This window comes from Polypterus senegalus, chromosome 18 (assembly GCF_016835505.1).
Source record: "Polypterus senegalus isolate Bchr_013 chromosome 18, ASM1683550v1, whole genome shotgun sequence".
NCBI lineage: Eukaryota > Metazoa > Chordata > Cladistia > Polypteriformes > Polypteridae > Polypterus > Polypterus senegalus.
Genome location: NC_053171.1, coordinates 40,327,852 through 40,341,585, shown reverse-complemented (window position 1 = coordinate 40,341,585; position 13,734 = coordinate 40,327,852). Strand labels below are relative to the sequence as shown.

Here is a 13,734-nt window from a genome sequence, read left to right as displayed (position 1 = left end):
AAGATGTGTTTACAACTGCACATAGCATATGGTATAAATTTTTACCCTGACTTTTTTTTTTCCATAGCTTGTAAGATTTGACTCTGGCCATATGAAGGAATCTTCCTCTACCTGTTGCTTACATCTAAATTACAAGTTTTCTGAACGTCGGGGACCACAGGTATTAAAGAAATCTCCTGCGTATTTGTTCTTTATTTGGACTATACCATAATGCCAAAAGCTCCTGGCAGCCTATAAATCTGAATACTTTAGCATGACAATGAATACCGTTTCTTTGTAAATCCTGCTATATGACAGTCCTTCTTGTTTGGGAGATTTTTCAATTGGGTCTTTTTTTTTTAATCTGTATCTCTCAGAAATATTTGTGCAATTTCATCCAGTTTCATTTAATGCAGGCCAGGTGCATTTTTATGTGTATTTTTATACTCTATTCTCTGTTTTTAATTTTTAAACTTTAAAAAGTCAGCAGACAACCTGCGGTTATTCCTCTGACAATTGTATAATAATTGACATAGACTTACCTGCCACTTTATTTGGTACATCTTGCTGGTCCCTGGTTGGCCCCCTTTTGACATCAGAACTGCTGTAATTCTTGATGACATAGATTCAACAAGGTGCTTAAAACATTCCTCAAGAGATTTTGGTCCATATTGACCTGACAGCATCACACGGTTGCTTCAGATTTGTCAGCTGCACATCCATAATGTGAATCTCCCGTTTTAACACAACCCAGAGGTGGTCTATTGGATTGAGATATGGTGACTGTGGAGGCCATTTAAGTTCAGTGAACTCATTGTCATGTTCAAAAAAACAGTTTGAGATGATTTTAGTTTTGTGACATGGCACGTTATCCTGCTGGAAATAGCCATCACAAGATGGGTACACTGCGGTCATAAACGGATGGACATTGCCAGCAACAGGACTCAGGTACTATTAAACAGTGCTCATTTTGTACTACTAAGGGGCCCAATATGTATCAGGAAAATATCCACCACACCATTACACCACTAGCCTGAACCATTGGTACACGGGAGGATGGATCCATGCTTTCATGTCATTGACGCTAAATTTTGACCCTACCATTCAAACATTGCAGCAGAAATTGAGACTCATCAGACCAGGCAACATTTTTCCAGTCTTCTGTTGTCCAATTGTGGTGAGCCTGTGCGAATTGTAGCCTCAGTTGCCTGTTCTTAGCTGACAGGAGTTGGCACCAAGTGTGGTCTCCTACTGCTGTAACCCATCTGCTTCAAGGTTCAATGTGTGGTGTGTTCAGAGATGCTCTTTTGCATACCTTGGTTGTAATGAGTGATTATTTTAGTTACTGTTGCCTTTCTAACAGCTCGAACCAGTCTGGCCATTCTCTTCTGACCTCTGGCATCAGCAAGGCATATTCACCCAGAAAACTACAGCTCACTGGATATTTTCCCTTTTTCTGAACATTCTTTGCATACCCAAGAGATGGCTGTGTGTGAAAATCCCAGTAGATCAGTAGTTTCTTAAATGCTCAGACCAGCCTATCTGGCACCAACAACCCTGTCATATTCAACTCATTTAAATCACCTTTCTTCCCATTCTGATGCTCAGTTTAAACTTCAGCAGGTCAGATTGACACTGTCTTCATGCCTAAATGCATTGAGTTGCTACTATGTAATTGGCTGATTAGATATTTGTGCTAACAAGCAGTTGGACAGGTGTACCTAATAAAGTGGCCGGTGAGTGTAGGTTAAGAATGAGCTTTGGGTCCAGACATTTCCCATGACAACATATGAATTTATTTTTCGCAAAAAATAATTTAAACATATTTTCAACAGTATAACTTAACTGTAATATGTAATTACTTTATTTATTTGTTTTGCTTTATTCTCTCCATTACTTTTTATTCTCTATAGGGCAGCCAGGGTCGACTTAGCTCCATGCCTCAAAAAGCCGAATTTAATATTGAACTGGACTCTGTATATTCAGAACTGGACATCAGCATTGTAGACAGACTCAACTCTTTGCTACAACCGCAGAAATTAGCCACTACTGAAATGATGGCATCCCATATGTATACATCATACAATAAGAATGTTAGCCTTGTGAGTACAGCATTTCCAAAATATTTCATTTATTCTTTAATCATACAATTTAATATATAGCAAAGTATTTATAATTTAATTAAACATTATTAGACTTAATATGATTTTGCCAAAATATTTTTTTAAGATCTGGAATTTTATTGCTTTACCAGCACAAGGCATTTACTGAAGTCTTTCTGGATGATTCAAGATCACCCTCCAACTGTAGGGTATCTTTTTTAGTAAACATGCCCATATTAAATCTGGCTGTGCGATTTCCAATACCTGACTTGCGTTCAGACCAGGAAAGAGGTCCCTGGTTCAAGAAATCTCTGCAGAAGGAAATTCTTTATCTGGAATTCAGAGATGTGGAATTCAAAACCGAGTTCACTGTGGGGTTTTCTCAAGAACAGATGAAGCTTGAATTAACATTCAGAGAAATGATTGGTAAGTCAAAAAAAATACAATAAAAATGATCTGTTTAGATTTTTCTCCCAATTGTGTAATAGATGTATTTTTTTAAAATGTAGTGGTTTGATAAATTTGCATATATAATTAAATAAAATGTTTATTTTTTTTTTGCATTTTTTTTATACCCTATATTGTAATTAAAAATATGTATGTGGTAAGCTGATGTTTGTTGTATAAATTACCTGCTTTAACACTTTCAGATTTTAACTTCAGTTTTTTATGTTTGATTATTAGCATTTTTTTAATGTAGTATTCAGGATAGCATCATCAGCTATTTTTTTGAAACTATAAATTATTGCTCTTTAGCATCTGAGGACATTTGTCTTTTCATGTCTCATATGCTAACAGGATTTTATGATGCCATGGATCTTTTTATTTTTAACAGTTGATTTATGTGTTTATGTACACAAGTGTAGCCTTTAGTACGTCATTCTTACCATATTGTAATTGTAAATATGTGTAAATGTTGTGAACCTTGAACCTGGACACAGACAGACATGGACTCCAAATGTTCCAAAACACATACGTTTTATTCTCAGCACAACAATTATAACAGTGCACAATTAGCAGCAACAGTGCTCTTTTTCCCTCTCTCTTCTGCCGCCTCTACTCCTCACACGCACGCTCCCCAGATGTCTATCACAATGTATTTTTAACAGTTGATTTGTGTGTTTATGTACACAAGTGCAACCTTTTGTACATAATTTGTACTATATTATAATTGTAAATGTTCTGAGGTTGTACATGAAGAAGAGAACTATACTTGTGTTTGCCTTGTGTTGAATTTAGACATTGTAGACACTTGCTATTAAGGTAATATAAGTTCATAGACAATTTTGAGTAAAAACTGCATGGAACTAATGCAGTATTTTTACTTGTTAAAAATGTGGTATGTTTGCTTAATAGAAAACCTGGCTCTTTATTAGCATAGTTGTTTGTTTTTATACATATAACATCATTTTTGTCAGAATAAACAAACACCTGCTCCACTACATTTTCATTTAACACTAATCTGTCTACCCATACCAAGTTGATATCACATTAAAATTTACCAAGACAGGTACAGTATAATTAAATCCCTATATAAATGGTTTGTCTCAGATCTGTAATAAATCGTGCAACTTATTCAAAGTTGTTTTTTCCTTTGTTTGGTTTGTGTTTTTTTTAAGCTATTTTAGTTCACTTGAAAAACCATTAGCATGCAAAAGAAATGCAGCAGTGGGCCATAGTTCTTACTACCTGAAATGTTTGCATTATCTGTTGGTTTATTTTCAAAACATACAGTGTTATTTATGTATGCAAGTATAGTTGATTGTAAACTTACTTAATCTAATCCAGAATCATGTGTGCCGAACTGTACTGAGCACTTTCTTACCCAGTCTAAAGCCCATTGTTAGAATAATTCTATCAAGACTGGTATAGGTAACTGTAACTGACTGTTCTAATTGTTTTTCTTGTAAACATTTTCAGGCAGCTTTCAGGATAACAGCTACTATGCAGATGCCATTCAGAAGTTCCTCAGGGTGTCTCGTGGTGTAGATGGAGAAATGACTACCTCAGATTCTGGCAAGTTTGACTGGCCAAGGTAAGAATTTGGAATACTAGATTTCTGTTATTGTAGCTCATTAGTAGTTATTGTTAAAACATGGAAAAAATATGGTCTTCTGAAATTTGCTTATTCAAATAATGGCTTTTTTTTGTGCTAATCTTAATAAAAACAAAGTTGCTCATTTAGTTAACAGATCATGCAGTGAATAAAACATATTAAGAAAATAAAAATCCACAGGTTTATATTTAGACATTTAAAAGTGTAGTGTTTTATTTTTTACTAGCCAAAGTACCTGGCATTGCATGAGGATAGATAAGTGGGGGAAAACTGCCTTTTGGAAACATTGCTCAACACAACCTAAAAAAAGACAAAAAGTTGTACTCTTGAGGAAGAAAGCTATAATCCAGTTATAAAATACAAATGCTATCCAAACATAGAAAGAAAGAAAAAAAACACTGTATCTGTGGCCTTAGATGAGGTTCTGATTTGGCAGGTACAAAATTTTCTGAGTGCCGCTACTGATGTCCTCCCATCAGCCCCAGCAAACTTCTGACCACCTAAACCCCCATTACAACCCCTCTCCCCAAAATGTAATATTGTGTGCATATTAAGTTGGACCAACTGTAACACATTTGCAAAATTGCATAAAAAACTGGTTCAGAATTTTTTGTGTGATTAGCAAGCAAACATACAAACAGCTTATGATTTTATTTATATATATTTTGTCACAAAATTAATAATTAGGAGTCACTGAAGTATTTTTTTATAATGTACAGACAGTTTAAGCAATGGTGCCCAAACTTTTCAATGCCATTGTATATGAGATGACAAAATGCAGTTACTCATTTATCAGATCTAGAAATAAAATAAAATCTTATAAAGTTGCAGATTAAACTAAATGTATTCAATCACTAGATACAGTTGTGCTTGAAAGTTTGTGAACCCTTTACAATTTTCTATATTTCTGCATAAATATGACCTGCCAAATTTCAGCCTTCTACCTACATGGGAAGTTGGAGAATTAGTAGTGAGTCAGTCAGTCAGTCAGTGAGGGCTTTGGCTTTTATTAGTATATATTCTATCATTTTCCTTAATAAATAAATGACCAAGTATAATATTTTTGTCTCATTTGTTTAACTAGTTTCTGTTTATCTACTTTTAGGACTTGAGTGAAAATCTGATGATGTTTTAAGTCATATTTATGCAGAAATATAGAAAATTCTAAAGGGTTCACAAACTTTCAACCACAACTGTAACTTCAGCCAGATTAATCAGTGCAGGTTAAGTTGGCCTACCATGTTAGCATAAGTCAAAAAGCAGTAAGTAGTCCTGAAAAGGGTTGCTACTTCATACCATATCAGTTTATCCACCATTTAATCTAACAAGTTCATCTTTATAATGTGAGAGAATTCTGAGTATCTAATGAAAACCTCTTTGAATATTGAGTGAATGTGCAAACTCTATACTGACACTAAGGCTGTGGATATACTTAACGTTATGTGACGCATGCGCTTCAGGATGCTGCTGTGCAAGAAGTGTACTCTCTATACTTGTCCATGTACTTAAGTAAAGTAAAAAAGTCTGGTTTTGCTGTGTTGTGAGTTGAGGGACAAAGATGTTAAAAATAAAAATTCTTTGCATTCTGATGCTGTTGCAAAGGTGCTAAAAAAAAAAAAAACCTCAAAGTTTTCCCTGCAAGTTGAAGGACATGCTAGCAGGACTGGTTGCAGATTAACGTCATACGCGGGATGAAGCAATTGCAGGTTAAGGGCCTTGCTCAAGGGCCCAATGGATCAAAGTCACTTCTGGCATTTACGAGATTCAAACCAGCAACCTTCCGATTGCCAGTGCAGATCCCTATCCTTAGAGCCACCACTCCACCCATTTGCTGTGTGATGTTAATTATTTTGGCTTAAGAACTACACAAGACAGTATATCTGTTGATGTCATTTGGAATGAGGGAAGTCCGAAAAAGATTTGAATGAATAATAATAGCAATGGAGATTTGTCTTAAATTTTAGATAGATAGATAGATAGATAGATAGATACTTTATTAATCCCAATGGGAAAGTCACATAATCCAGCAGCAGTATACTGATACAAAGAAACAATATTAAATTAAATAGTAATAAAAATGAAAAAAATTAAAATAAAATTAATGTTAGCATTTACTCCCCCGCGTGGAATTGAAGAGTCGCATAGTGTGGGGGAGGAACGATCTCCTCAGTCTGTCAGTGGAGCAGGACAGTGACAAAAGTCTGTCACTGAAGCTACTCCTCTGCCTGGAGATGACACTGTTCAGTGGATGCAGTGGATTATTCATGATTGACAGGAATTTGCTTAATGCCCGTCGCTCTGCCACAGATGTTAAACTGTCCAACTTTAATCCTACAATAGAGCCTGCCTTCTTAACAAGTTTGTCCAGGCGTGAGGCGTCTTTCATCTTTATGCTGCCACCCCAGCACACCACCGCGTAGAAGAGGGCACTCGCCACAACCGTCTGGTAAAACATCTGCAGCATCTTACTGCAGATGTTGAAGGATGCCAACCTTCTCAGAAAGTATAGTCTGCTCTGACCTTTCTTACATAGAGCATCAGTATTGGCAGTCCAGTCCAATTTGTCATCCAGCTGCACTCCCAGATATTTAAAGGTCTGCACCCTCTGCACACAGTCACCTCTGATGATCACAGGGTCCATGAGGGGCCTGGGCCTCCTAAAATCCACCACCAGCTCCTTGGTCTTGCTGGTGTTAAGGTGCAATTTTATGGGGTAATCAAGAAAGTGTGGTCAAAAAAACTGGTTGAAAATGGCCACGTCCATGAAAAATACACCAATCAACATATGCAATGAAGTCAAAAAAATAAGAACAACAACAACATTTCTTTGTATAGCACATTTTCATACAAATAATGTAGCTCAAAGTGCTTTACATGATGAAGAAAGAGAAAAAAGACAAAATAAATAAGTAAGAAAAATAAGACAAAACTCATTAACATAGAATAAAAGTAAGGTCCAATGGCCAGGGAGGACAGAAAAAACAAAAAAAAAACTCCAGACGACTGGAGAAAAAATAAAATCTGCAGGGGTTCCAGACCATGAGACAGCCCAGTCCCCTCTGGGCATTCTACCTAACATAAATGAAACGGTCCTCTCTGTATTTAGGGGCACAAGTAACAAAGACAGTAATCAAAAAAACTGAATGAAATAGGCAAGCACAATATTTAATGCATTCCTAACAGCACTGGTCTTAGTTTCTGTACCTTATTTTAACAACTGAAGCTGTTGATACTACAAGAGTTTGTTTTTAGTGCATTAATGTGATATTTGCTTTCACAAATACCTTTTTGTAGTTAATAAGGACTCCATAACAATGACGCCAGACTTACAAAGCTAGTTTGTCATATGTTAAAAGCTATTTGCTTAGAACTGCATTAACCCAAGTAAATTTGTACAGGTTTATTTGACCTATCTGTTAACATAAGTTACAAAACAGAAGGTAGTTCTAAACAGGGTTGCCAACTAATACCGTGTCAGTTTAATTTTGCCAGGCAACCTAGCAAGTTCATCTTGGCAATGTGGGAAAATTTTGTGCATCTGATGGAAACCCATTTGAACATTGGGTAATTGTGCAAACTCTACACTGACAGTGATTGGACCTTATTGACTGAATATTAATATGTATTCTTTGTCAGGATTGAGTTAAAGGTAAACCCTATGGCAGTACACTCCATTTTAGAGCGAGTAGCCACAGGAGAAGAGGAAACTGAGGGCCACTCCCCAGAAGAGGAAGAAGGCACAGCCCATTCCTTAAAAGATGTCTGTGATTTTGCAAAACCTGAACCTTCTCCATTCTCTTCTCGCCGAGTTATGTATGAAAATGAAGAGGTAAATATTTTTAATAAAATAATTGGGTATCCCATGGATATTGATTTATTTTTTGGAAGTACTTTTCATATATTTGGATTAATATGTAAGTAAACAGTAACTCTTTAAACATAACCTCCTTTATTTTTGTTAAATGAGGAAGACTAAAGATAATGTTGATGTTTTATAACACCATCTATAACATCATCTAAGATGGGTTGAAATCTAAGTAATTAATGTAAACCTCATCATTATCATTTGCAGTATACCATGCAATGCATCTGCCTTTGTTATATGCCATTTAGCATTGGATTCGTAAAAGCACTGTTAATTTGTGTAATTCCCCATTTGTTGAAATGACATGTACATAGCAACCTGGACACTCAGACACTTATCCTTTTGTTAGGGTGGATAATTACTAGGGTAAGGTTTACAGTATATTCTGCATTTTAGATTTGTTTTTTGAAAAATCGTATGTATTTTCCATATGCAAATGAAAATGAGATTTACATGAAAATAAATAACATATTGTTTGGATTATGTCTTCATCTGCTTGCTGTAATAAACTGCTCAAAAAATTAAAGGAACACTTTGAAAACACATCAGATCTCAATGGAAAAAAGAAATCCTCCTGGATATCTATACTGATATAGACTGGGTAATGTGTTAGGAACGAAAGGATGCCACATCGTTTGATGGAAATGAAAATGATCAACCTACAGAGCCCTGAATTCAAAGACGCCCCAAAAATCAGAGTGAAAAAATTATGTGGCAGGCTAGTCCATTTTGCCAAAATTTAATTGCAGCAACTCAAAATTGTACGCAGCACTTTGTATGGCCCCTGTGTTCTTGTATACATGCCTGACAACATCGGTGCATGCTTCTAATGAGATGACAGATGTTGTTGTGGGGGATCTCCTCCCAGATCTGGACCAGGGCATTACTGAGCTTCTGGACAGTCTGAGGTGCAACCTGGTGGCATTGGATGGACCAAAACATAATGTCCCAGAGGTGTTCTATTGGATTTAGGTCAGGAAAGTGTGGTGGCCAGTCAATGGTATCAATTCCTTCATCCTCCAGGAACTGCCTGCATACTCTCACCACATGAGGCCAGGAATTGTCGTGCACCAGGAGCCACTGTACCAGCATAGGGTCTGACAATGGGTCCAAGGATTTCATCCTGATACCTAATGGTAGCCAAGGTGCCTTTGTCAAGCCTGTAGCGGTCTGTGTGACCCTCCATGGATATGCCTCCCCAGACAATCATTAACCCACCACAAAACTGCTCATGCTGAATGATGTTACAGGCAGTATTATGTTCTCCATGGCTTCTCCAGACCCTTTCACTTCTGTCACATGCTCAGGGTGAACCTGCTCTCATCTGTAAAGCACAGGGCACCAGTGGTGCATCTGCCAATTCTGGTATTCTATGGCGAATGCCAATCGAGCTGCATGCTGCTGGGCAGTGAGCTCAGGGCCCATTAGAGGACATGGCCCTTGGTTCACCCTCATGAAGTCTTTTTGGTTGTTTGGTCAGAGACATTCACACCAGTGGCCTACTGGAGGTCATTTTGTAGGGCTCTGGCAGTGCTCAACCTGTTCCTCCTTGCCCAAAGGAGCAGATACTGGTCCTGCTGATGGGTTATGGACCTTCTATGGCCCTCTCCAGCTCTCCTAGAGTAACTGCTTGTCTCCTAGAATCTCCTCCATGCCCTTGAGACTGTGCAGGGAGACACAGCAAACCTTCTGGCAATGACACGTATTGATGTGCCATCCTGGAGAAGTTGGACTACCTGTGCAACCTCTGTAGGGTCCAGGTATCGCCTCATGCTACCAGTAGTGACACTGACTATAGCCAAATGCAAAACTAGTGAAGAAACAGTCAGAAAAGATGAGGAGGGAAAAATGTCAGTGGCCTCCACCTGTTAAACCATTCCTGTTTTGGGGGTCATCTCATTGTTGCCCCTCTAGTGCATCTGTTGTTAATTTCATTAACACCACAGCAGCTGAAACTGATTAACAACCCCCTCTGCTACTTAACTGACCAGATTAATATAACATAAGTTTCATTGACTTTATGCTATACTCTGATTAAAAAGTGTTCCTTTAATTCTTTTGAGCAGTATATATAATGTAGCAAGGTTTTTCAAAGTAATTCAAAGTAAAAGTTAGATTTGAAGGTTTCATTTTGGAAGGCCTTTTTATGTTTGAGTATTTTATTGTTACACTAAATATTCAAATCTGGGCCGACCTGCTTGGCCTGCTGCAGCCATGAACCTCACCAGGAAAAGCAGTTTGTGATGATGAGATGAATTAATGAATGCCTTTCTTTTACCAATGAAGTCTTTGTTCTTAGTCTCTTTCCGAGGTGTGCAGTATACCATTTTGTGTTTTCACAAGAGGCCTTACGGTATTTTTAATATTAATACCACACCTCTGCAAAAATATTTTCAGTTTTCACATCAACTAAGATGTGTAGTTTTAAAAAAGTTGGTTATTCTGTGTTTATTCTCAATAATAGTAAAACATTTACTATTATTGCAGATGGTAATTCCCGGAGATGTACATGAAATGAATGAATTTCAAGACAAGACTATAAGCAGCTCTCGTTATGTTTTGGAACTTTGTTTGCCAAATGTTGAATTGTCTTTGCCAAACAAGGCCTTTTATGAAAAGCTACACAACAGGTAGGTTTGAAATAATAATTTGAAGGCTTTTAGCCACGGTTACTAAAGCTTGGAATTTTCATATGTATGAAATATGTAATCTTTCTGTTTATTTCTGCTAGAATAAATAATGACCTGTTGTTATGGGAACCTACTGCTCCCTCACCAGTGGAAACATTTGAAAACATTTCATATGGTGTTGGTCTATCTGTGGCAAGCCAGCTGATAAATACCTACAGCAAAGATAGTTTCAGCCAGTTCAGATCAGTCATGCCTGATGGTAAGTTTTTACACAACTTCATAGTTTACCTTGTAGAACCTATGGGTTTATGATAATAAGGATATTTCCTACATTTTAGGTTTTAAAAAAAATGAAAAGTTTGAAGAGATATCTGATTGGGAAAATAATAAGCTACTTCCTCAGTTACATTTTACAATTTCTTTTTCCTTTTTTAAGATTGTGTTAAGCTGAAGCCTCTCCTGGCAGCCACGGTCATAAGACAGAATTCATCCTTATATTGCAAATCCATTGCATTAACAGGCAAACCCCCTGGTATAGGAATGCAGTATTGTCAGTCAGCCTGACTGCATACCTTTGCACTACATGAGGAAGCCCATGTGTAAGAAGAGAATATGCGAACACCATAAACATATCATGCAAATTGGGAAGGAAGTCATGCTAGCTTTGATATGCAGCAGGCAATAATCCTAGACACTGTGCTGCCAAAAATACTAAATCATTTGTTGTAGATATTCCATATCATACTTTTTACTAATATGGCTAAATTATATAGTAAATTCCATTAACTTTCAAATTTTAAAACTGCTAGAAAATCAGTTGGATTCATAAGTCCTGCTACTTAGGTGACATATTGAGTGCAGATGGAGGCTCAGGCAGAGGCTCAGGCACAGCAGGGATACTGAGGATGAGAGGTGCATGAAAGAATTTATATGCATTCTGCCATTCTGCCTTCTAGAGGAGCCTTTCCAGCATTAAAGGAAAAAGTTTATAAAAGGTATATGATGAGCAGTGTGCTCTCTAGGAGTGATATATGACTGGCAAAGATGGACCATGAAGAATAGCTGATAAAAACAGGGATGGAAGTAATCATGTGGATGTGTAAAGTGTCACAAAGTGAGAGGAAGATGAATGATACATTAAGAGAAAGACTTCATATGGGGGTAATAGGAGTGGTGGCTCTGAGGTTATGGATCTGTGCTGGTATCCCGAAGGTTGCCAGTTCGAATCCCTGTCACTGCCAAAGGAGATCCTACTCTGCTGGGCTAAAGTATTGAAGTATGGCACCATTTTTGTTGCAACGTTCATATAACCCATAGCTTTCTCCATTGATGTATTTCATTGAATTATTGTTGTTGTTGTTGTTATTATTGTTATATTGCTAAATATATCTTTTAGAAGACGAGAGTGGTTCAGAGGAGGAAACTATGCAGTATTACACTACTGGAGATCCTGGCTTTAGAAATCGTCGGAAACGAAAGCTTGAACCTCAAAACAAAACTTCCCAAAGCCTATTATCTGTTCTTCTTAATGTAAACCATGGACTTGTCACCTTACAGACAGATGCAAAGGTAATGTTTAACTACAATGGCCACCTTCTTTATTTTCTACAGTCAGGCCTCTTAGTTTTACCGTAAATGGTACTTGAAGACCACACATCTATACATTGTCTTATGTTGGCCTTAGTTGCCAAAATATCTTGCAAGAGGGTTTGTAGTTTCTTTTTAAACCCAACAGTACAACAGATTTCATGTTTTCCTGTATTAAAATACATTTAAGACAGATGAAAATATTAAATTGATTAAAGTAAGTAATTTGGTGTTATTTTCCCCTGAAAAGTCAAATTTAAAAATAGACAAAAAAGGTTAATCTCTTAATTCCTTGTTTTAACAGTTCTCCTCATTTTTTATCTGTTAGCAAGAAGATGGTAAAAGAATAGAAGGAAAGCATGGTGAATTCTGGCTAGAAATTGACTCTGGTGTTTTGTTCAGTGTAAGTCAGTATGAGGGATATGAAGATCAGCAATATATTTGCCTCCATACCAACCGACTATGCCTTTATCATCAAGGTAGGATTTGGCTGCAGTACTGTATTTCATGTCATTGAAACTGTCAAAAAGTCTATATACCCAAATAATCCAAAGCAAATAGCATAGACCTATGAGAGATATGATTAGTTTATCTGCAAATTTGGCACTTTTGTGTAATTTCTTTATTGCTATTTTTAGATATTTCCATAATGGTTTAAATGAGTTCTGAACAAACTCATTTGCAGGTTTCTAATTATATTTTCTTTTTCTGTAATTTTTTCACACATTCAGTAATGCTCTTTTTTTCTTGTGTCATCTAATATAATGTACAAGTAGTAATTCACATTCCATCTTCTATGGCTACTGTCATCTCAGGCCAACATAAATATTGAAATTCCCCAGTGTTTCATGGATTTGCCCATGGTTTTCAATACAGTTGCTGGTGCATTGTTGCACAATCCTTGCATATCCACAATCTTTTTCCAAACCGGTGATTCTGCTTTGATCTAGAGCAGGCCTAGCTCCTGCCAGAGGTTCAGTGTCATTAGGACTACAGCTTTGCTACATTAGGTGAATAATTCAAGAAATACTAGTTAAATAAAACTACTGCTTTTTCCATGATGAACAATAATTAATGGTCACTGTTAATAACAGGAGAAATTCTGTGAAGTGCTTGTACAACACTTGGATAAGTCCAGTAACGCCAAAGTACACACTTCAACCTAGCCAAGAAATCCTAAAAGAAATACTTGTCGAAAAGCATCAAGAAGAAGAGACTGTGCTGTGCGAAAGAGCATAAAACATGGAGCAACAGCCGGTGACAAAGTCTTTTGGAATGATGAATACTACTTTGAAAAATGTAGACACTAGTAAAAAAAAGAAAATGTGAAGAGAATTACATAGAAGGCTGTAGACAGACATCCATGAAGCAGAGCGGGGGAATCTATCATGCTCCAGGGCTGCATTTCAGCCAACAGTGTTAAGGATATGGTCAAAACTGATAGAAAGAAGACTGCTGAGAAATGTAACAGGTTTTGACTTTTCATATTGTAACTTTAGGAAAAGTTCTTCTTTA

At 36.9% G+C, this 13,734-nt stretch overlaps 1 protein-coding gene across 3 annotated transcripts in view; it reads left to right on the top strand.

Moving 5' to 3' along the window:
• Positions 1 to 13,734, top strand: part of LOC120519020 (autophagy-related protein 2 homolog B-like) — a 68,566-nt gene that overhangs the window by 29,684 nt on the left and 25,148 nt on the right. For 2 of the 3 annotated variants that reach the window (XM_039742098.1, XM_039742099.1), the window contains exons 13-21: positions 68 to 160; positions 1,893 to 2,081; positions 2,234 to 2,507; positions 4,002 to 4,116; positions 7,774 to 7,966; positions 10,490 to 10,632; positions 10,734 to 10,891; positions 12,029 to 12,201; positions 12,548 to 12,698. In XM_039742098.1, the coding sequence (XP_039598032.1) occupies positions 68 to 160; positions 1,893 to 2,081; positions 2,234 to 2,507; positions 4,002 to 4,116; positions 7,774 to 7,966; positions 10,490 to 10,632; positions 10,734 to 10,891; positions 12,029 to 12,201; positions 12,548 to 12,698 (1,489 nt within the window). The remainder of the gene's footprint in view (positions 1 to 67; positions 161 to 1,892; positions 2,082 to 2,233; positions 2,508 to 4,001; positions 4,117 to 7,773; positions 7,967 to 10,489; positions 10,633 to 10,733; positions 10,892 to 12,028; positions 12,202 to 12,547; positions 12,699 to 13,734) is intronic. The other variant, XM_039742100.1, reaches the window with a different exon arrangement.